Here is a 22,661-nt window from a genome sequence, read left to right on the forward strand (position 1 = left end):
TTTGAGACAGAGCCTTATTCTGTCTCCCAGGCTGCAGTGTAGTGCTGTGATCTAGGCTCACTGCAACCTCCGCCTCCTGAGTTCAAGCGATTCTCCTGCCTCAGCCTTCTAAGCACCCAGAATTATAGATGCACGCTACCACACCGGCTAATTTTTGTATTTTCAGTAGAGATGGTGTTTCACCACGTTGGCCAGGCTGACCTCGATTCCTGACTTCACATGATCCACCACCTTGGCTTCCCAAAGTGCTGAGATTACAGGCGTCAGCCACCATGCCTGGTCCAAGGCTACAGTTCGGTTGGGTTTTTGTAGAAGCGGCATTGGGACATAGGTTTACATCTATTCTAACATTTAAGAGGTTAGATCACTTTTCCTGTTTTTTTAGTTTATCTTATACTTGCTTTGTTTTTATTCTATATGATTTCTGTGAATGTATTGTTGGCATACATTAGCATTGCCTTAAAGGATTCCGTTGTGTGGATATCACTGAGTCATTTTACTATTGATGGCGTGTGGATGGTCTATAGTTTGGGGTATTATGACTAGTGCTGGTATATAAATTCTTGAATTAATCTTTTGGTGGTGTATATATATACATATCGATATAGACAGAAATTTATTTGGGGTATATTTGTAAGAGTGTAATTGTTGAGACCTAGGTTTGTATCTCTTCAGCTTATGTAGGTACTACCAAAGAGTTTTCCAAAATATTTGTGCCATTTTTAACACCCATTGGTATGAAGTGCCTGATTTACCCACATCTTTTCCAAAACTTGATATTTCCTACCATTTTTATTATAGATTTCTGGTTGGTGTACAATGATATTAGGTAGTAGTGTTATTTGAATTCTCACAATTAATAAGGACATTGAACATTTTCTCTAAATTATTAATTGAATACTGTTTTTGAAGCTTCTATTGGAATGTTTTGACTATAATTTACTCTATTGTGTGAATCTGTGCTTTTTTATGGCACATACATCTCTTCCAAACCCCTCGTGTGTATGTGTGTGTGTGTGTGTGTGTGTGTGTGGTGTGTCTTTTAGGAGTGCCAGCTCTTAATTTTACTATGGCCTAATTTGTCATCTTTCCTATATCATTAATGTGTTTTGTGTGACTTGAGAAACATTTTGTTATTCTAAAACCACAAAAATACTATTATTGTTTTTCTAAAAATTGTATCACTTACCATGAAAATTTAGATCAGCAATTCATTCAGAAGTAATTTGTTCCATAGTGTTGGTAGCGGTTGAGGTTATGTCTTTTTTCCATTATAACTACCTCATCAGTTTATTCATAAAATGTTAGATGATGCTTTTTTTCTGTTTGCTGTCACTTGTCATTGCTTCTCCCATGGTTAACACCACCTCATCCTTAGTGCTGACTTCGATGAAGTACCCTGGTAATTCTTTCCATTTCTAAGTGCACCTGGCTATCCTCACCGGAGCACACAGTGAAAGTTACTGTTAATGACAAGACTCTTCAATAAGGCTGTTTTCTCATAAGAATGATTGTTACCATCCTTAAAGGAACATGTGCTGAATGAAAGAAAAGATTCCAGTGATGTGGCAATAAGGATAATCTTCTTATCACAGATGAGAGTTGAAATCCTAGGCAACTTCTCTCGTTTGCCATTATCTATTTCTTTCTTACACAAGATCCAGGTTGAGGTCCACAGATGTGAGTCTCAAGCACTTGATTATTGGAAACCCCATGTTTCTTCTCTCAAAAGGAGTTCCCCAATGTCAGCTTTTGGATTGACACATTTCTTCAATGGTTTTGGATGTGAACATACTTTCTATGTAGAAAGAGTGGACAGGACTATGTCAATTGGCACCACCTGCCTCTTGAGTGTCTTCCAGACCTTAAGGATCAGCCCCATGAACTCCAGGTGGAAGGATCTTAAAGTAAAAGCTGCAAAATACATTGGATACTCCATTCCCATCTGCTAGATCCTGTACATTGTAGTAAATTTTTCCCATGTATCTGGTTGTCCCATACAGCGACAAAAACATCACAAAGAAGAGATTTTGGTTACTGTTCTACTCTAGGTTTTAACAAAATTATAGACCCATTGTATGCAGCATTATTTGTATTCCCTGAAGTTTTATTTTCTGTGCTCATAATCTTGTCCAGTGGCTCCAGGATTTTCATTTTGTACAGGCACAAGCAGTAAGTCCAACACATTCACAGGAATAATGTTTCCTCCAGATCCTCCGAGTCCAGAGTCACCCAGAGTATCCTGTCCTGATGAGCACCTTTGTGTCTTTTCATATCCTCTCCTCCTACATTCATGTTTGTATTGCTCGATTTCATAATCCCAGGTGGTGGCTGGTGAACACCGTTGCCCTCATTTCTGTGTGTTTTCCAAGTGTCAGCCCCTTTGTTGTCATGAGCTGTGACTCCACTGTATCCAGGCTCTGCTTTGTCTGGATCAGAAATACAAATTCCCCTCATCTTATCATAAATAAGTAAACTGCATGTTTTTGCACAACATTCAGTTGTTTACACATTCATCATCCTTGGAACATCAATACAGAAACTTACGGAGGAGCCACATTTCTTTCTATTGCAGTCTCAGGATTTTCTTCAGCTGGTTAATGTGGCATCTATGTGGGGATAGCAACGGTGAACAAATCAGGTTATCTTCATCCTGATGCATAGTATCCAATTGATAGAAATCTTAATTAAATATTGCTTCATTAGGGAGGCTGAGGGGGGTGGATCACTTGAGGTCAGGAGTTCAAGACCAGCCTGGCCAACATGGTGAAACCCCGTCTCTACAAAACATACAAAAATTAGTCAGGCGTGATGGCACGCGCCTGTAATCCCAGCTACTAGGGAGGCTGAGGCAGGAGAATCTCTTTAACCCAGGAGGCGGAGGTTGCAGTGAGCTGAGATCATGCCACTGCATGCCAGCCTGGGTGACAGAAACTTCCATAGTTCCTGAAAGTGACCAGAGGTGTGATTCAAAATAAGATTGATAGATAGATAGGCTGGGCATGGTGGCTCACACCTGTACTCCCAGCATTTTGGGAGGCAGAGGCGAGTGGATCACCTGAGGTCAGGAGTTCACGACCAGCCTAGCCAACATGGTGAAACCCCGTCTCTACAAAAAATATAAGAATTAGTTGGGCATGATGGTAGGTGCCTATAATCCTAGCTACTCGGGAGGCTGAGGCGGAAGAATCACTTGAACATGGGAGGCGGAGGTTGCAGTGAGCTGAGATCGCGCCATTGCACTCCAGCCTGGGCGACAGACTGAGACTCTGTCTCAAAAAAAAAAAAAAAAAAAGGTTGAGACGGAGTCTTGCTTAGACACCCAGGCTGGAGTGCAGTGGTGCGATCTCGGCTTACTGCAAGCTCCCCCTCCCGGATTCATGCCATTCTCCTGCCTCAGCCTCCTGAGTAGCTGGGACTACAGGCGTTGGCCACCACACCCGGCTAATTTTTTTTTTTGTATTTTTAGTAGAGACAGGGTTTCACCATGTTAGCTAGAATGGTCTCGATCTCCTGACCTCGTGATTACAAGCGTGAGCCACCACGCCCAGCAATCCCTAACTATTCTTTCTAAAAGGTGGATTTACTACTCTCTAGATCGCAATAAATGTAAGTGTTTAGGGTATATTCTTGGAAGAATTAATTGATCTATATTAAAATGGAGAAGAATGTAAGTTGTTGGGGCAGGTAGGGCCATAATAGAGATCAGCACAAGACCAGCAGGTGGGGCACTGCATAGGTAGAGGAGGAAGATATGAAAAGACTCACAGGTGAGGCATCCTAGAGGGGATGTGGAGAAAAAGTAATTATTATGAGAGGTTCTGAAGTGTTTTGCTCTTGAGTGCCCTGTTATCTCTGTCCCTGTCACTCTTACGTATCTTCAAAAAAGGCCACATGTGTCACTGAGGTTTTTCTGTAAAAGTAAATTCTTTTGGAAATATCTGAGGGGATTTGAGCTTTATATCTGTACTTAGGTTAGGCAAAATCTAATTTTATGGAGAAGGCCAAGATGAATACAGAGGAGATACTGGTAGGTTAAATCCCTAGGAATTAGAACAAATTTCTGGGAAATCTTCAGCATTTCGAGGCTGCGGAAGTTACGTGGTAAAGGCAAGATCTTCGAGGGGAGAACCAGGCCCAGCTAAAGCTGAGTTATATGTAAAATAAACAGAGTTTTCCCAAAGAATATCTTTTATAAGATGAGAGAAAGGAGATGAAGTAGAAGAGAGACTGAGTTGGTCCTTCAGGATCGGAATCTGATAGATTGGACACTAGAGGAAGTTTAATGTAACTTTTTTGTGCTATCTAGATCTAGTTTTTAGGCCCTGGCTAGAGGCCAGTTAGTTCCTTTTCTAGAGTGGCCAATTAAGTTCAAAACACCGGCCACAAGTGAGCTTTACCTTGTGGTATTTACCTTGCCCTAATCCTATCCCCATATCCTCTGCTCCAAGGTAGCCTTGAAAAGCAACCACCTTTTAACAACAGTAACAGTGAATATCTGCACCCTAGCAGAATATCTGCACTTGAGGAGGTAGAAATGGCTCTGAAAATGGCAGAAATGGCTCTGAAACACCCAAAAGCCTCCATCCCGACAGAATTTTCACTACTAAACGTGTTGCAGCCTGCTGAATAGGTATATTCTCATAGTATTTCTCTATTTGACTTCACTCAGCTTTATCTGTGTGAACACTCCTACCCATAGGGGACTTGTCAAAAACAATCAGTGGCAATTTTTTAACACTAGAGTGTTTAGAGGAGTGACAGTGTGTGTCGGTGTGACAGATGGAAGTAATAAGAGGGTACAGGGGAAAGGGGCCATAGGCATAAGATGATGGAACAGAGCCTGGAGTGTGGGGTATAGAGAGTGTAGGGGAAGGGAGAAGGCAGACAGGTAAAAGGAAAAAGAATGTTAAGTGTTGTTCAGCCTCAAGACTGACACGATGAAAATAGCTTTACTGTGGTTTTTGTAAATTAGAACACATGCTTTATTATTAAAAAGAAAACACACAATTGAAAATGTTGATATTTTCATCCTTGCTTCTTTCTTCTAAAAAAAAGTCACAAGGTATAACTTATGGTAATAATTCTGTAGATATATGGACAATTTTAAAAAATAGTATTTTTTCATTGCAAAATATTCATTAGTGTCACATCATAGGCAGATCTCCAACTCCAGAATAATTCCCATGGTTATATTACGTTACATGGCAAAAAGGACTCTGCACTGTAATTACTAACCAGCAGCCTTTAGCATTGGGAAGTTATTCTGGATTGCCCAAGCACTTAATAATAGGAGAAACCGGAGAGTTGCAATAGTCAGAGGTTTCAAATATGAAAGGTATTTGACAATACTATTGTTGGCTTTAAAGATTCCTATCTTTAAAGGGGTGGAGGCAAGGAAACTGTGTGAAGGAAATTAATCTGCCAACAACCTAAATAATTCTAGAAAACGATTCATTACCAGAGTCAAGGACAGAGCCAGGTGGTTTTGTTCTTCTAAAGACAATTCCAAGGGCCAGTTCCACCGCAAGCTTCCCAGAGAGCATTCGTTCTGCCGTACGGACACCGAACTTCCCCTAAGATGGCCGCCCCCACAGTGCTCCCGCCTAAAGGCGCGGTTACCTGCAACGCACCGCTCGCTTTTTTGTTCTAATCCCGCTTGATTCAGTTTTTCTACGGCCTCTAAAACGCTTCGCATTTAGAATAGTGATTGAGGTGCCCAGAGGTGACTTTAATTTTCCATTGAGCTGAGACGTCACAGCCATCATGACCGTTAAGAACTGACGCCGCGCCTTTGTGGTAATAATGGGTTCCGGCCTTTGAGAATTTTGCGCCGTTCACTATCCCCTGCAAGGAGAAGATCAACTTATTCTGTTCCCCGTCTGTTCAGAGGACTTTACCCATATGCCGTATCTGGCTGTGTGAACTCAAGCCTCTGATAATCTCTCCATTTTCTGCCAGGGCTGAGGTGTCTGAAAATCGGACAGTTTTATGAGGCTTCTGTCCACCGCGTCTCGCTGCTGCTGTGCCGTCTGTACGTCACGTACTCAAAGATGGCCGCCCCCAGAGCGGCGAGGCGACTCCGGCGCGGACTCTTCTCCTGAGGAAAAGCCGGAAGGCCGCATTCCGCTCTCCATGGAAACGCGGGTGACCCTCCCAGGAGGTTTAGTGGGGAGGGAGCTGGGCGAGGGGCCCCGAAGTGGAAGAAGTTTAGGGAAGTAAGTTCAGTCTTTAAGAGGTCGCAGCGATTCCAGGGAGAGTCAGGTCAGTGTGTGGGTCAGGACGTGGAAACGCGGTGGGAGGGAGCATTCTGAGGGCGTCTGCGTTGTTGGTGGCGCTGTACGGTGTAGGTAGCGCGGCGGTGTGGGGGAGGCGGGGGCGGGTGTTTTCTTTTGGAGGGGAGCTGGTAGGAGTCCCTGGTGGGTGTCTGTGATGGGATATCTTTGGGGGGTCCCTCATGGAGGCTCTGGTGGTCAGTGATTAAAGGCCTGAGTAGATCTACGACCAAGAGTCCTGAGGTCAGGGATTGTGGTCCTCGCGGGTCACTCCCCTGTGGGGCTCAGTGATTGAAAATCGGTGGGGTGGCTTTTTCAACTAATGTGACTTCTGTTTCACATTCTGGATTAATCTGAGGCTCAGTGATCGAGGAATCATTAAGGGAAGCCAGTGTACGTGTGTATCTACTCAAGGTTTTCGTATTAATCTGGCGGGGTGGTGGCCTTTTGTGTAGAGACAAGTGAAAACTGAAGTCTTTTCACAGGAGCCCTGGCAGGGTCTGTGTGGTGTGTGTGTGTGTGTGTGTGTGTTGAGCTCAAACTTTGGCTGCTGAAACAGACTTGATGAACGTTAACATTTCCTAAAAGTTTCAGGTCCGAGTACTTCCTGCACGATGAGTTTTCTAATCCTCTGGCTTTCCACGACAACCCATGCTCTTGAACCTGCAGAAAATGAAAGTCTTGTTGAGGGGCAGAGAGGGTGCAGATGAATAAGCTTTCTATTTAACAGTATTTTTTTTTTTATTACTGCTGCACAAATTAATAAGAGCCTATTTTTATCCTTCCTCTTGCAAATGTACTGCATATTTTTTATGGGTGTTTTAGGTTTTGTATGTTCATATATAAAAGGCGGCTATTTTCCCAGTATTTATATTTTTGAATTGTTTTCTAAATTTGTATTTATACTTCGTATTCCTTCTCTCTGTCTCCCCCTTTTTTTTGATGTGTTTCTTGTTCTTCATATTGAAGTGTGTATATAAACACTTTTTTTTTTTTTTTGAGATGGAGTCCTGCTCTTTTCGCCCAGGCTTGAGTGCAATGGCTGGGCTCACTGCAACCTTTGCTTCCTGTGTTCAAGCCATTCTCCTGCCTCAGTCTCCGAGTAGCTGGGATTACAGGTGCCTGCCACCACACCCGGCTAATTTTTTGTATTTTTAGTAGAGACAGTGTTTCGCCATGTTGACCAGGCTGGTCTTGAACTCCTGACCTCAGGTGATCCGCCCACCTCAGCCTCCCAAAGTGCTGGGATTACAGGTGTGAGCCATCATGCTGGGCCATATATAAACACTTTTAAATATATATAACGACTTTTAAAGAGGTGTGAGGGTAACATTGTATAAAGGAAAAAATGTACAGTTTCTCACCATCCATATGGCGTTATTTAAAAAGCTGATATGAGAATTACCTACTGCTTAGGCATGGTGCTGTGTGACCTTTGTGACCTCCCCTTTCCTCTTCATGTTACTTCCACACTTCACCGAAGAAAGGCATTTGGCCTTCATTGAGGGTCTTGCGTTTCTTTGGTTTGAGAGAACTAAATAAACAGACAAATATTCAGGGTCGTGTGTTACGGTGAATGTACCCCTGAAAGTTGTTTTGCTCCTCAGTCTACAGGTCCCGGCTGCCCTGGAAAGAGACAAGAAGTGAATGAAGAAAGAGGAAGATTCCAGGACCTAGATAATGATTTTTGTGGACACTCTTCACTGGTGACTGAGGTTTCTAACTAGAAATTTAAGGCAGATCCAGAGGAGACAAAGACAGAGTATCCCAGGTGCTGGCCATTTCCCACGACAGAAGAAAATGATCAATGCCCAGGTGACTTTTTCTCATTTTATTCTCTTCTTTATTCCATGGTGGATTTGTAGAGACCTGTAAGAAATCATTTCAGAATCTAGAGAGAAATAAACTTTAAATCTAACTCCAACATCATGGTAAAGTAAGATCAGGAATATAGTGTTTATGTGATTCCTACAAAATGACTGATGTTGGAACATAATGCCTGACTAGAAGATCCTTTCCATTACATTAGCTGTCAGTTTGCATCTGATGTCTCTGACAGCCAGTACAAGAAAGTCATGCTAAGTTATATAATATACAGTGACTGTGAGGAAAAAGCAGACAGGTGCCTCAGGAGATCATTATTTCATGGCACTTAGATCTCAAGAAAAATTTGCCATTCTTCCCGGAGGTGATATGGTTTTTTGAACAGTGTTTTGAACTAGTTTTCTAATAAAGGCAGAAGATTTCTTACTTCTGTTTATAACAGGGTTCCTCAGAGACTCCTATAGAAATAGACCAAGCAAACTCAGTGGACACAGTTTTTTCAGGGGACGAAAGCAAGGCCACACACTCAAGTCTTTTGTGTCTTTGTGAGCTTATTTAGGAATAAAATCTAAGTGGCCTAGGAAAATGGAAGGCATGCATATCTTCCATTTGTCCTGAACAGATGGCTGAACTGGCATTAACTGCAGATTTGGCATTAGGGAGTTGTCTGATAAGGTCTTGAGTTGTTGGGTGCCATGTTTGATAACTTCACCTCATCTCAGAATATACAGAATCCTTCTGCATTTTCACATCCAATTCTTACATATTTTTATTGCTTTCATTTTTTGTAATTACATAAATAACTCATGGATTCCAAAGGGAAAGAAATCTGTTTTTTGTTCGTTTGTTTGTTTTGTTTTTTTGAGATGGAGTCTCACTCTGTTTCCCAGGCTGGAGTGCAGTGGTGTGATCTCGTCTCACTATAACCTCCACCTCCTGGGTTCAAGGGATTCTCATGCCTCAGCTTCCTGAGTAGCTGGGATTACAGGTGCACGCCAGCATGCCTGGCTAATTTTTGTATTTTTAGTAGAGATGGGGTTTCACCACGTTGGTCAGGCTGGTCTCGAACTCCTGACCTCAGGTAATCCACCCGCCTCTGCCTCCCAAAGTGCTGGGATTACAGGTGTGAGCCATTGTGCCTGGCCCCACAGGAAAATGAATTCTAATGATAAAGTACACACTGGTTAAAAAAGTAAATTCCCGGGCCGGGCACGGTGGCTCATGCCTGTAATCCCAGCACTTTGGGAGGCCGAGGCAGGTGGATCACCTGAGGTCGGGAGTTCAAGACCAGTAACTCAAATTTAATAAATCAACAAAGCCAAGCAGAAAATCTGCATCTAGACACATCAGACAGAAACTATTGAACATCAGATGCGAATATAACATTACGAAAACAACCATTAACAGAACGGAAAGATGCATTACCATCAAAAGAAAGACAAAATGTTCTAACAACTGACTTCCACAGAAACAAAAGAAGCAAGAAAAGTGCAGAATAACATCTTCAATGTCTCGATTCTGTGGCAATCGGCAAATTGTATGGTATGGCCTAGCCCCAAATGCCACTGGAAAATAAATTGAGACCCTCTTGTCAACTATACTGCCACTCTCCTGTCTCAACATGACTTATAATCATATGGTAGTGGGAACTTGAAGCAGGAAAGAGCTAGATGAAAACTGATGGGATAATCAGAGAATAATACACAGATATTCTGAAAATTTCTCACTCAGATATTTGGAAATTGCTTCTCTTATTTCAATATAATATTTCAAAAACTATGTATAGGCATATGTTAGGCCTCATTCTGTCTTCCATATTTAGTAAACTCTCCTTCATACTTTCTGTCACTTTGTGTCTCTGCTTCATTTTTCAGTTATTTTAATTTTTTAAGATAGGGTCTCACTCTGTCACCTAGGCTGGAGTACAGTGGCACGATCACAGCTCACTGCAGCCTCAACTTCCTGGGCTCCAGCGATCCTCCCACCTCACCCTCCCAAGTAGCTGGGACCACAGGCGTGTACCACTGTGCCTAGCTAATTTCTGTCTTTTTGGTAGAGACAGGATTTCACCTTGTTTCCCAGGCTGGTCTTGAACTCCTGAGCTCAAGCTATCCACCTGCCTCAGGCTCCCAAAGTGCTGGGATTACAGGTGTGAGCCACCCCACCTGGCCCAGTTATTTTTTTTTTACTGTGAATTCCAACTCACTAATTATCTCTTCAGTATATCTAATATAATCTTCCTGTTAATAGACACACATACCTGTGACTGTATACATATATATACACACATATGTATATATGTTTGTGTGTGTACATATATATTTAATATATATTTCCAAAAATAAGTTTTCCCAATTTGATTACTCTTTAATAGTTTCTCATGCTTTCTATACATTTCTATTTTTTAATCCATTTAATAATTAAACATGAACATAGTGTCCTGTGATTCTAGCATCTGGAGTCTCCCCATGTCTTATGTTAGTATTAGCTGGGAAGGCTTACAGTGAATGAAACAATTTATATCAGATACCTAGATGTAGGTAGCATATACTTTCTTGACTGGGCAATAGATACTGAAATTAAAATTTATATGTAAAACCTGTTTTTACTAAGCGGCGTTGATATAAAACCTTAATTTTTGTTGAGCAAATGGGGCACTGTACAATTATAGAATACTTGGAGATTCTCTGGTGATATTAAAAAATACAATAGGCTTATAGATGGATGCAGTCTATGTGGTTAATATAAGCAGGACAACTTCCCTTCACATTCTTCATGTCAGTAAAAGAGAAACATTTCTATTAAGCAAGGCTCTATTTTCTTACAGGAATTGCTGACCCTGGAGGATGTTACTGTGGAGTTCACCTGGGAGGAGTGGCAGCTCCTGGACCCTTTTCAGAAGGACTTGTACCGGGATGTGATGCTGGAGATCTACAGCAACCTGGTATCAGTGGGTAAGGACAGCTGCCCTGTGTCACCTGGAGGGTGCCCAGTCTGTGGCCTTTGCTTTCTCGGCTGCTTACCCTTGGAATTTACTGCAGTGCTCTGAAAAGCAGATTTTTGGTACATCCTCGGGCTTCTGGTAAAAGGATATACAGTCACCCCTCAGTGTCTGAGAGGGGTTGGTTTCACAGCTTTCCATGGATATGAAATCCACAGATGCTCAAATCTCATATAAAATGGCATTGTATTTTCATATAACCTACACACACCTCCCCCCAAATACTTTAAATCATCTCTAGATTATGCCTGATACTTAATACAATGTAAGTGCTATTTAAATAGTTGTTATACAGTATGTTTTAATTTGTTTTTTATTGTGTTTTTTCTTTTCTTTAGAGACAGCATCTTGCTCTGTTGCCCAGGCTAGAATGTAGTGGTGACTTCATGGCACACTGCAGCTTTGAACTGGGTTCAAGTGAACCTCCTGCCTCAGCCTTCTGAGGAACTATGCCTACGGGTGCAAACCACCATGCTTGGCTATTTTTTTTTTTTTTTTTTCGTAGAGATGGAATCTGTGTTGCCCAGGCTGGTCTCCCACTCCTGGCTTCAAGTGTTGGTTTCATGTCAGCCTCCCATAGTGCTGGAATTATAGGCAAGAGCCACTGCACTTTGTATTTTTTATTATTGTATTTTTTTTAAAAAATATTTTCAATCCATGGTTGGTTGAATCCCTGGATGTGAAATTTTCAGATATTAAGATCTGACTGTAATCTGCCCTTTCCTGAGAGAAAAGCCTCTACTTACTTTGCAGATGTGAAAACTGTCTAGTTACTTAAATGTAACATTCTCTCACATTACATACACCAGCCCAATCCAGTGTGTCTGTCTTCTGTCATTTCCCGTAAACAGGTTATCAAGTCAGCAAACCAGATGCACTCTCCAGGTTGGAACGAGGAGAAGAACCATGGACAATGGAAGATGAAAGGCACAGTCGAATCTGTCCAGGTATGCGAGAACCAGCAAGATGCGTAAGTCATATTATAATCAGTAAAAGAATGCTGTGTGGGTGTCTCAGGACACAGAAGCAGTGCCTGTTAGGAATACAGATCATTTTTTCTCCACAAAAAAACCTTCCCATCTTATTTTAAGGTTGCATTCTCCTTTAGTACCATACTTCTTTCCTGTCTGTGCTGGTGTTGTATTGAATGTCCTCTACCTGTGGAGTTCTCTTGTTAAAAGTCTCTACTATTTTTGTTGACTGTTTACCTAGAAAGGACTGTTTTACATCCTACATCAGTTCTAGTCCAAACCAGGTCATAACTTATGTCTATCTCAGAGTACTTCCTTTGTACATTTGATTTCTGCTTTTCCTTTAGTTCATCTTAGACAGTAGCATTGTATTCATTTCCCTAATGTGTTTTTCCCATTATAGATTTGTTTTTTAACAGCCTAATTTACATACCATACAATTTTCCAATTTAAAGTTTATTTTTCAGTGCTTCATAGTATATGAACAGTTATGTAACCATCACCACAGTCAATTTTTTTTCTTTCTTTTTTTTGTTTTTTGAGATGGAGTCTCGCTTTGTCACCCAGGCTGGAGTGCAATGGTATGATCTTGGCTCACTGCAACCTCCACCTCCTGGGTTCAAGCGATTCTCCTGCCTCAGCCTCCTGAGTAGCTGGGACTACAGGCGTGCACCATCATGCCCAGCTAATTTTTGTGTTTTTGTAGAGATGGGGCTTCACCATGTTGGCCAGTTTGGTCTCATACTCCTGACCTCGTGACCCACTTGCCTCGGCCTCCCAAAGTGCTGGGATTACAGGTGTGAGCCACCACACTCGGCCTCTACTTTTTATCTCTATAGATTTGCCTGTTCTGGACATTTTATATAAATAGAATCATAAAATATATGGTCTTTTGTGTCTCGCTTTATTTAGCATAGTGTTTTTGAAATTCTTCCATTCTTTAGCATGTATCAGTACTTCATTTCTTTTTATTACTGAATAATATTCCATTGTATGGATATACCGCATTTTATTTATCCATTCATCTATTGAATTAACATTTGGGTTGTTTCTACTTGTTGGCGTTTGTGAATCATGCTGCTATGAAAGTGCGTGTACAACTTTTTCAGGAACATATGTGTTCATTTCTCTTGAGCCTTCACCTAGGAGTGGAATTCCCAGGTCATTTGTAGTCCAGGAGGGGGTCCAAGTGCAGTACTTCTGATCCTCCTCTCTCTGTGGACATTACGTCTCTTCCCAGTCACAGCGTGTGACAATACAGAGTATTGACAACTAGGGAAGTTCACTTGAGCCTTTGGTGGCCAGAGTTTTGATTAGGTTCTAGTCACATACAGCCCACATGGCTGACTTTTAGTCTTTTGCCTCTCCCAGAAGTCGGGCTAATACCTAGAGTGTCTAGTTTTTCCAAAGTGTGGAACTGATATGGCATGGGCCAAAGCCCCTATCATAAATCATATTGTTAAACTGTCCAGCAGCTAAAGCCAGTGGGCAAACAAAGACACTCCTGTAGGCCAGGACGTTCCAGGGGCCTAGAGCTCATTTCCCTTTTTTTTTTTTTTTTTTTTTTTCCCTTTTTGTGGAGAACGGGGTCTCACTATATTACCCAGGCAGGTCTCGAACTCCTGGGCTCAAGCTATCCTCCCGCCTCTGCCTCCCTGAGAGCTGGGATTACAGGCGTGAGCCACCGCGCCCGGCCCTAGAGCTCATTTCCTAATAGCTAAGAACAAATGTTAGATCTCTCTTTGGATGAGGTTAGATCTAGATCCTCACTACACAGAAGATTACCATAAAAATTAACGATACAGGGGTTAATTTAGGAATACAGAGGAAATAGAGCATATGGCAGGATAGTCAGAATTGCAGCAAGAGTATGATGTGCCCAAAGCATATCTAGATTTTGAATTAGGAAGATGGTGACGTGAACTAAGAATGAAGGCATGGGCCAGGTGCAGTGGCTCATGCCTGTAATCCCAGCACTTTGGGAGGCCAAGGTGAGCGGATCACCTGAGGTCAGGAGTTCAAGACCAACCTCACCAATATGGAGAAACCCCATCTCTACTAAAAATACAAAATTAGCCGGGCATGGTGCCACATGCCTGTAAGCTACTCAGGAAGGCTGAGGCACGAGAATCACTTGAACCCGGGAAGTGGAGGTTGCGGGGCGCCGAGATTGTGCCATTGCACTCCAGCCTGGGCAACAAGAGCACAACTCTGTCTCAAAAAAAAAAAAGAATGAAGGCATGAAATAGGAATTGTGCAAGACCAAGGGCTTGACTATCAAAAGATTGGCCTCAAGTTGGCCAAATACAGGTCAGTGATAGAAGCTGCTTGTTGGAGAAATCGTGGAGCAGAAACATGGTAATATTCATGGTAATGTAAGCTTTTTTTAATCAAGATGACTTTTGATTTTATATATGAGTAATTGAGGTAGCATGGTTGAGGATTGGTTACTTTTATATTTTTGTCTTCTCACAAAATATCTTGCTAGTCTGACCTTTCACCTGGATGACAGCAGTGTAGCAATAATAAGAAACAGCTAAATATCTTAAGAAAAACTAAAGGTGAAGCTGGCACAACCTTTGTCTAGAAGGAGGAAGTTTATCCTTTAGTACAATTTAACTGATGCTGAGACATAAATGTAGCATTACTGAAATAGATGCTATTGGTAGCAGGAAACAGTGTATCAGGGACATTGAAATGGGAAAAATTTTATACAACTTTTTTTTTTTTTTTGAGGCAGGGTCTCACTTTGTTGCTCAGGCTGGAGTGCAGTGGCACGATTTCAGCTCACTGCAGCCTCGACCTCCTGGGCTCAAGCGATCCTCCTGCCTCACATCCCAAGTCGCTGGAACTACAGGCGCATGTCACCATGTCTGGCTAATTTTTGTATTTTTTGTAAAGATGATGTTTCACCATGTTGCCCAGGCTGGTCTGGAACTCCAGAGCTAAAGTGATCTGCCCACCTTGACCTCCTAAAAGTGCTGGGATTACAGGGGTGAGCCACCGTGCCTGGCCTTGATATGACTTTTCTACTACATACAAAATGTGATAGAAGAAAGTGACAGTTTTCATATCCCGTGCAGCAGCACATTTTCTTCTGAAGGCAACTACATGGTACACTGGCCAGTAGCAAAATTCCCTATCATTGTTTTCCTGTTTCATAATGGAACATATGATAACACAGCACAGCTAAACCAGAGGGTGGAGTGTTGACTATTAAACCTGATGGATGTTTTTGGAAAGTTAGATGGTAGTCTACAGATTGAAGAGGGGCAAATTTAATAACAGTTACCACACAAGAGTCTATCTCAGTTCACTTAATTTCAACAGATGGAGATTTCTAATTCTTACTTGCCAGGCAACAAGTATGTGGATGTATTTGTTCTATATATCTCAGTAAGCATATTTCCCTGATCTTTGTACTTACAATTTGGTTCCTCTGAGAGGGCTTAAATAATCCCAAAACCAAATGTTGGAATGTCTAAAACCTTGGCTCTGTACCTTCCTCTTTCATTCTACATGTCTTCTCAACATGGTATCCTGGTCCAGTGCCTTGGCTCACACCTATAGTCCCAGCACTTTGGGAAGCAGAGGTGGGCAGATGATTTGAGCCCAAGAGTTCAAGACCAGCTTGGGCAACATGGCAAGACCCTGTCTCTACAAACAATACAAAAATCACTCAGGCGTGGTGGCATGCGCCTATAGTCCCAGCTACTCAGGAGGCTGAGGTGGGAGAATTGCTTGAGCCTGGAAGATGGAGGTTGCAGTGATGCAAGATTGTGCCACTGCACGCCAGCCTGGGTGACAGTGAGACCCTGTCTCAAAAGAAAAAAAAAGTCATTCAGTCCTTTTTTCTTAAATAATATGTATGTGCTGATTATTTCCATGCTGCCTTCTCCATTTATACCTCCAACCAGATTCTTGATGTCTGTGTTATGTATTTGATAACCATTTCAAAGTGTATGTTTCACAGTGTATACTTTACATGTTCTGGACTGCAGTAATATTTGCCATCTCATCAGATGCTTTCATCTACCCAGTGTCTCAAGCCATATATTTAGTAATCTCTGAGTCCTCACTTTCCTCACTCTCCCCATTGAATTCATCATTTAACCTTGTATTTTCTTTATACAAATATATCCTGCTTCCCCCAACTCTAATCATCTACACTGCTCCACCAAACCACACTTAACATTTCCAACTCCCTTCTTTTTTTGTTCCCTCTGTTTTTCCTAACTAGAATTCAGCATCAGTGAAAAGAAGGCATATTTTGTATATCCCAAATGCCAGCAGAGTGCCTTATCCATAGGAGTCATTCAACAAATACTAGTGGAGTGAATAAATACAACCCTCGGAATTTTGGATCAGTTGCCTTTTCCACCTTTGTGGTCTGGTGTCTCCCAAAATTTTGTGGAATGGTGTTCCTCCAAGCCCTGTTGTTTGCTTGTAATAATGACTTGCTTGTATTTTACTGTGTCCACGTTTTGCAAGGTCCTGTTTAGAAAGCAGTCAAATCTATACAGATTGTCAACTGCCTCACCTTATTTGCACACAGACTGCTTTTACTTTTTGTTTATATTATTATGTTTTTACTAAAGTATATACATGAAGTTGCTTTTATACTATTATCATCGTATTGTCGTTAAATAGCCATATTTAAAAACACCTGGCCGGGTGTGGTGGCTCACGTCTATAATCCCAGCATTTTGAGAGGCCGAGGTAGGGGGATCACCTGAGGTCAGGAGTTCAAGACCAGCTTGGCCAACATATTGAAACTCTGTCTCTACTAAAAATACAAAAATTAGCTGGGCATGATGGCACATGCCTGTAAACCCAACTGCTTCAGAGGCTGAGTCAGGAGAATTGCTTGAACCCAGGAGGCAGAGGTTGCAGTGAGCCGAGATCACACCACTGCACTCCAGCCTGGGTAACAGAGCGAGACTCTGTCTCAAATAATAATAATAATAATAATAATAAAACAAGGATTGTTTTTTTAAGAAAACAGTTTTATCCCCAACAAGATTATGAAAGGATTCATTGTTCTCTTCTTTCCTAGAAAACAACAAAGTTGATGATCATCTGCAGGATCACTTGGAAAATCAAAGGATGCTGAAGAGTATGGAACAATACCATGAACGTAACGCATTTGGAAATACTGCCTCTCAAACCAAAAGCCATTGTCTTTTCAGGGAAAATCATGATACATTTGAATTATATATAAAAACTTTGAAATCAAATTTAAGTTTAGTCAACCAGAGCAAAAGCTGTGAAATTAAGAACTCTACTAAATTTAATGGAGATGGGAAATCATTTCTTCATGGTAAGTATGAAGAACTTTATTCTGCAGCTAAATTCTCTGTAAGCACAAAATCCAGTAGCACTAAATCCCAAGTCAGTAAGCATCAGAGAACTCATGAAATAGAAAAAACCCACATATGCAGTGAATGTGGGAAAGCATTTGTCAAGAAGTCACAGCTCACTGATCATGAGAGAGTTCATACAGGAGAAAAACCTTACGGATGTACTTTTTGTGCAAAAATGTTCTCCAGAAAGTCCAGGCTAAATGAACATCAAAGAATTCATAAAAGAGAGAAATCTTTTATATGCAGTGAATGTGGAAAAGTCTTCACCATGAAGAGCCGTCTGATTGAACATCAGCGAACTCATACTGGAGAGAAACCCTACATATGCAATGAATGTGGAAAAGGCTTCCCGGGCAAGCGTAATCTCATTGTACATCAGCAAAATCATACTGGAGAGAAATCGTATGTATGTAGTGAATGTGGAAAAGGCTTCACTGGGAAGAGCATGCTTATCATACATCAGCGAACTCATACAGGAGAGAAGCCCTACATCTGTAGTGAATGTGGGAAAGGCTTCACCACAAAGCACTATGTCATCATACATCAACGAAATCATACAGGAGAGAAACCATATATATGCAATGAATGTGGGAAAGGCTTCACCATGAAGAGCCGTATGATCGAACATCAACGAACTCATACAGGAGAGAAACCCTATGTATGCAATGAATGTGGAAAAGGCTTTCCCAGGAAGAGTAATCTCATTGTACATCAGAGAAATCATACAGTAGAGAAGTCATATCTATGTAGTGAATGTGGAAAAGGTTTTACTGTGAAAAGCATGCTCATCATACATCAGCGAACTCATACCGGAGAGAAGCCCTACATATGCAGTGAATGTGGGAAAGGCTTCCCCTTGAAGAGTCGGCTGATTGTACATCAGCGAACTCATACTGGAGAGAAACCTTACAGGTGCAGTGAATGTGGGAAAGGTTTCATTGTGAATAGTGGACTGATGTTACATCAGCGAACTCATACTGGAGAGAAACCATACATATGCAATGAATGTGGAAAAGGTTTTGCCTTTAAGAGCAATCTTGTTGTACACCAGCGAACTCATACTGGAGAGAAACCCTTTATGTGCAGTGAATGTGGAAAAGGCTTTACCATGAAACGCTATCTTATTGTACACCAGCAAATTCATACAGAAGAGAAATCTTGTATATGTAGTGAATGTGGAAGAGGCTTTGCCATGGAAACTGAGCTTGCTTTACATAAGCAAGTTCATACTGGAGAAAAACCTTATGGATGCAATGAATGTGGTAAAGGCTTCACTGTGAAGAGCCGTCTAATTGTTCATCAACGAACTCACACAGGAGAGAAACCCTTTGTATGCAGTGAATGTAGAAAAGCCTTCTCTTCAAAGAGAAATCTCATTGTACATCAGCGAACTCATAATGGAAACAAACCCTAACAATGCAATGGACGTGGTCATGCCTTTGGAAAGAAAATATGTCTTGTACACCATCAGCGATTTCACAGTATAGTTTTTATGTGTATTGAGTATGAAAAATCATATTTCAAAATCCAGTGTTATCCACTAGGATAAATGCTATCAGTGTCAGAAAGGCTTCAACATGAATTCAGGCTCTGAAATCTTTGATGTACCAATGTATAGAAAATAATTCATCTGAGCGAGATTCTGTGGATTGGGGGTAACCTTTCATTTGTCAGCCTTCATTAAAACTATGACAATGTCCACATGTGAAATGTGTAAGGTACATAGTCCTTTTGCAGAGAATTTGAACTGATTGCATACAAGCAAACTCATGCAGAGAGAAAACCATGTTAGTAATGTGAACTGAGCCTGGCGTCGTGGCTCACGCATGTAATCCCAGCACTTTGGGAGGCCGAGGCGGGCGGATCACGAGGTCAGGAGATCGAGACCATCCTGTCGAACACGGTGAAACCCTGTCTCTACTAAAAATACAAAAAAATTAGCCGGGCGTGGTGGTGGGTGCCTGTAGTCCCAGCTACTTGGGAGGCTGAGGCAGGAGAATGGCATGAACCCAGCGGGTGGAGCTTGCAGTGAGCAGAGATTGTGCCACTGCACTCCAGCCCGGGCAACAGAGCGAGACTCCGTCTCAAAAAAAAAAAAAATAGAAATAAAGTAATGTGAACTGATTAAACAGCAGTGTGCTCCTAGCATACATGCATATAGGCAGTGTAGAGCAGCCTGTTGCTAGATTTTCACACTTGGAAGATTATGCAGTTTGCAGGAGTGAATTTTAATGAATGCAGAGAATGCACTAGTGCCTTCAGTGATTAATTACCTCATATTGTATGTCACAATAAACATGTAGGAAATAAACTTGATACATCCAATGCAGAAAAGTCTTGAAAATTTTCTAAGTAACTATGTCTTGAAAAGTATTTACTGAGATAAATCTTACAAAGGGGGAGGCTAGGAAAGCCTTCTATGGAAAGAAAGACCCTGTCTCATCAGTGATCATAATAGATCATCAGTGAACTTACACATACTAGCAGCATTATCATGGGGAAAGCCTTTGCCCAGAAATAAAACCTTAACAGTTGGCAGATATATTTCACACTGGAGAAAAAGTTTCAGATGGCAGTGAATACAGTAGGATTTCAGTGATACATTCTGCCTCATCATCATTACTTCATACAGAAAACTTAAATGAAGAGTAACTTTAAAAAGGATCAGGAAATTCATGAAGTAAAAAAGTCTCATGAAAATGATACATATTTGAGGATTTTCTGTCACAAATCTAAACTCATGATACACTTGATGTGTATTCTGGGACAGCATACCTTGCATATTATCAATGATTCTATAATTGTGAAGTGGGCTGTTGTTATCACTGATTAAATTTTAATGCTATATATAACTGGTGCTTTCTGTGCCAACCTGATGTAATTATTTATTAGATCTTACATATAAGCCCCAAATTTATTTTTTCAATTTATTGATAAATGTAATTCAGTATATTTGGATGTGTTTATCCAAGCTAGTAGGTACCATTATGTAGTTTACAAAAATCCCTTAAATATTATTTTTCTAAAATTTGTTTTGAAATCATTTTAGATTCACAAGAGATTACAAAATATACGTAAGTTTCCTGAGTATCCTTTGCTTAGCATCATCAATACTATCTTACATAACCATAATAATCAAAACCAATAAAATGACATTAGTGCAATGCTGTTAAACTACAGCCTTTATTTGGACTTCAGTACTTTGTGTGCAGTAATTGTTTTATTTATTTTTGTGTAGAGTTCTAAGAAATTCTGTAAGATGTATAGATTTATGTAAATCCCACCACAATCAGGATGTGGAACTGTTGTGCCAACAGAAAGAAACATCCTCTTGCTACCTCTTTTTTTTTTCTTTTTTGAGACAGAGTTCTGCTCTTGTTGCCCAGGCTGGAGTGCAATAGCACGATCTTGGCTTGCTGCAACCTCTGCCTCCCAGGTTCAAGCGATTCTTCTGCCTCAGCCTCCCGAGTAGCTGGGATTACAGGCGCTCACCACCACACCCGACTAATTTTTGTGTTTTTAGTAGAGACGGGGTTTCACTATGTTGGCCAGGCTGGTCTTGAACTCTTGACCCCAGGCGATCCATCTGCCTCAGCCTCCCAAAGTGCTGGGATTACAGGCATGAGCCACTGCACACGGCCTCCTCTTGCTACCTCTTTATACTCACACTGTCCTCCTAATATGACCCATGGTAACCACTGATCCCATCACTCTTAATTTTGTCATTTCAAGAATGCTATTAAAATGGAATTGTAAGGTATGCAACCTTTGAGATAGGGCTTTGTTCACTCAGCAGATTACCCTTAAGATCTATCCAAGTTGTTGGGTGTCTAAATAGTTTTAATTTTTGTTACTGAGTTAGTATTCTTTTAAGTGGATGCACCAGGGTTTGTGTATCCATTAACTGTTGATGGACATTTGGGTTGTTTCCAGTGTTTTCCTGTTGTAAGTAAAGATGCTGTGACTATTTGTGTACCTGATATCGTATGAACGTAAGTTTTTATATATTTGGGATAGACACTGGGGGCATGACTGCTGGTGAATATGGTAAGTTTGTGTTTAACTTTATGAGAAATGGCCAAACTCTTTCCCAGAGTGGCTGTACTAATTTACATCGCACCACCAATGTGTGAGCATTCCATTTGTTCCATATCCTTTCTAGCTCTTGGCATTGCCAGTGTGCTTTAGCTTTCCTATTAGGTATGTGGTGGTATATGATCATGGCCTCAACTTACACATCCCTAACAGAAAATGACGTTCAGCATCTCTACATCCACTGAGAACCATATCAAGTAAAATTGTAACTTTTGCTTCCAACCAGCAAACACAGTTTTTAAAACTTAAAAGAATATTATATTTTATAACATATTTACCCTTTCTGTTCTTTTTTCTGCATTCCTGATGTTATGTTTCCTTTAGTTATTTCCTTTTTATGCGAACTTCCTTAATCATTTCTCTTTGAGCAGGCCTGGTGTCAAAAAATTATTAGTTTTCCCTAGAAACGTTTCCTGTTTTCTCTATCCAGAGTTATTTCCCTTGATCTAATGAAATTTAATCCAGTTTAGAAATGGTGAGTTCTCTTTATAAAAGTAATAGACATTTGCCACATAGTATTGTGGCAGAATTCAATCCCTGACTTCATACTGAGTAATTCACTCCTTTGAAAATATTTTTCGAGCTTCTACACCATGGCAGGCATGTTTTAGACAATGGAGACACATCAGTGAACAAAACAGGCAAAGTGCTGGCTTTGATATGACATACAGTCTGGTGAAGGAGACTGAGTAAGATAAATACAAAATCAAATTCAGGTAAGTACTAGGAAGAAATATAAAGCCTAGCAAGTTCATAGATTGTAATCAGAGTTATTTTAGTAAGAGTTTTCAGGGAAGGCTTTTCTGTGCAGATGTAATTTGAACCAAAGCCTAAGTGTACTGTGGGGAGACAGCAATCATATTTGTAAGTCCGTAACACTATAGAATTTTCGAAGTGTTTTCTTTGGGGTGCCTGCCTCAGCATTCTCTTGAGAAGCTTGTAAAAGAAGGCAAATTCTTGAGTCACTCCCCGGCTTTCCAAGCTAGAATTTCTGGGGATGGGGTTCAGACTCTGCATTTATAAAAAGAGCCTTCTGGCCAGGTGCGGTGGCTCAAGCCTGTAATCCCAGCACTTGGGAGGCCGAGATGGGCGGATCACGAGGTCAGGAGATCGAGACCATCCTGGCTAACAT

General features: G+C 41.1%; 1 protein-coding gene across 1 annotated transcript in view; it reads left to right on the top strand.

The window, feature by feature from the left end:
* The window catches only part of LOC105514836, an 87,553-nt gene that overhangs the window by 27,073 nt on the left and 37,819 nt on the right, over positions 1 to 22,661 (top strand). The window contains exons 5-9 of the mRNA XM_011946493.1: positions 5,988 to 6,218; positions 8,003 to 8,090; positions 10,927 to 11,053; positions 11,952 to 12,047; positions 17,128 to 18,812. Of these exons, the coding sequence (XP_011801883.1) occupies positions 5,988 to 6,218; positions 8,003 to 8,090; positions 10,927 to 11,053; positions 11,952 to 12,047; positions 17,128 to 18,812 (2,227 nt within the window). The remainder of the gene's footprint in view (positions 1 to 5,987; positions 6,219 to 8,002; positions 8,091 to 10,926; positions 11,054 to 11,951; positions 12,048 to 17,127; positions 18,813 to 22,661) is intronic.

This window comes from Colobus angolensis, unplaced genomic scaffold (assembly GCF_000951035.1).
Source record: "Colobus angolensis palliatus isolate OR3802 unplaced genomic scaffold, Cang.pa_1.0 Scaffold25, whole genome shotgun sequence".
In the NCBI taxonomy this organism is placed as follows: domain Eukaryota; kingdom Metazoa; phylum Chordata; class Mammalia; order Primates; family Cercopithecidae; genus Colobus; species Colobus angolensis.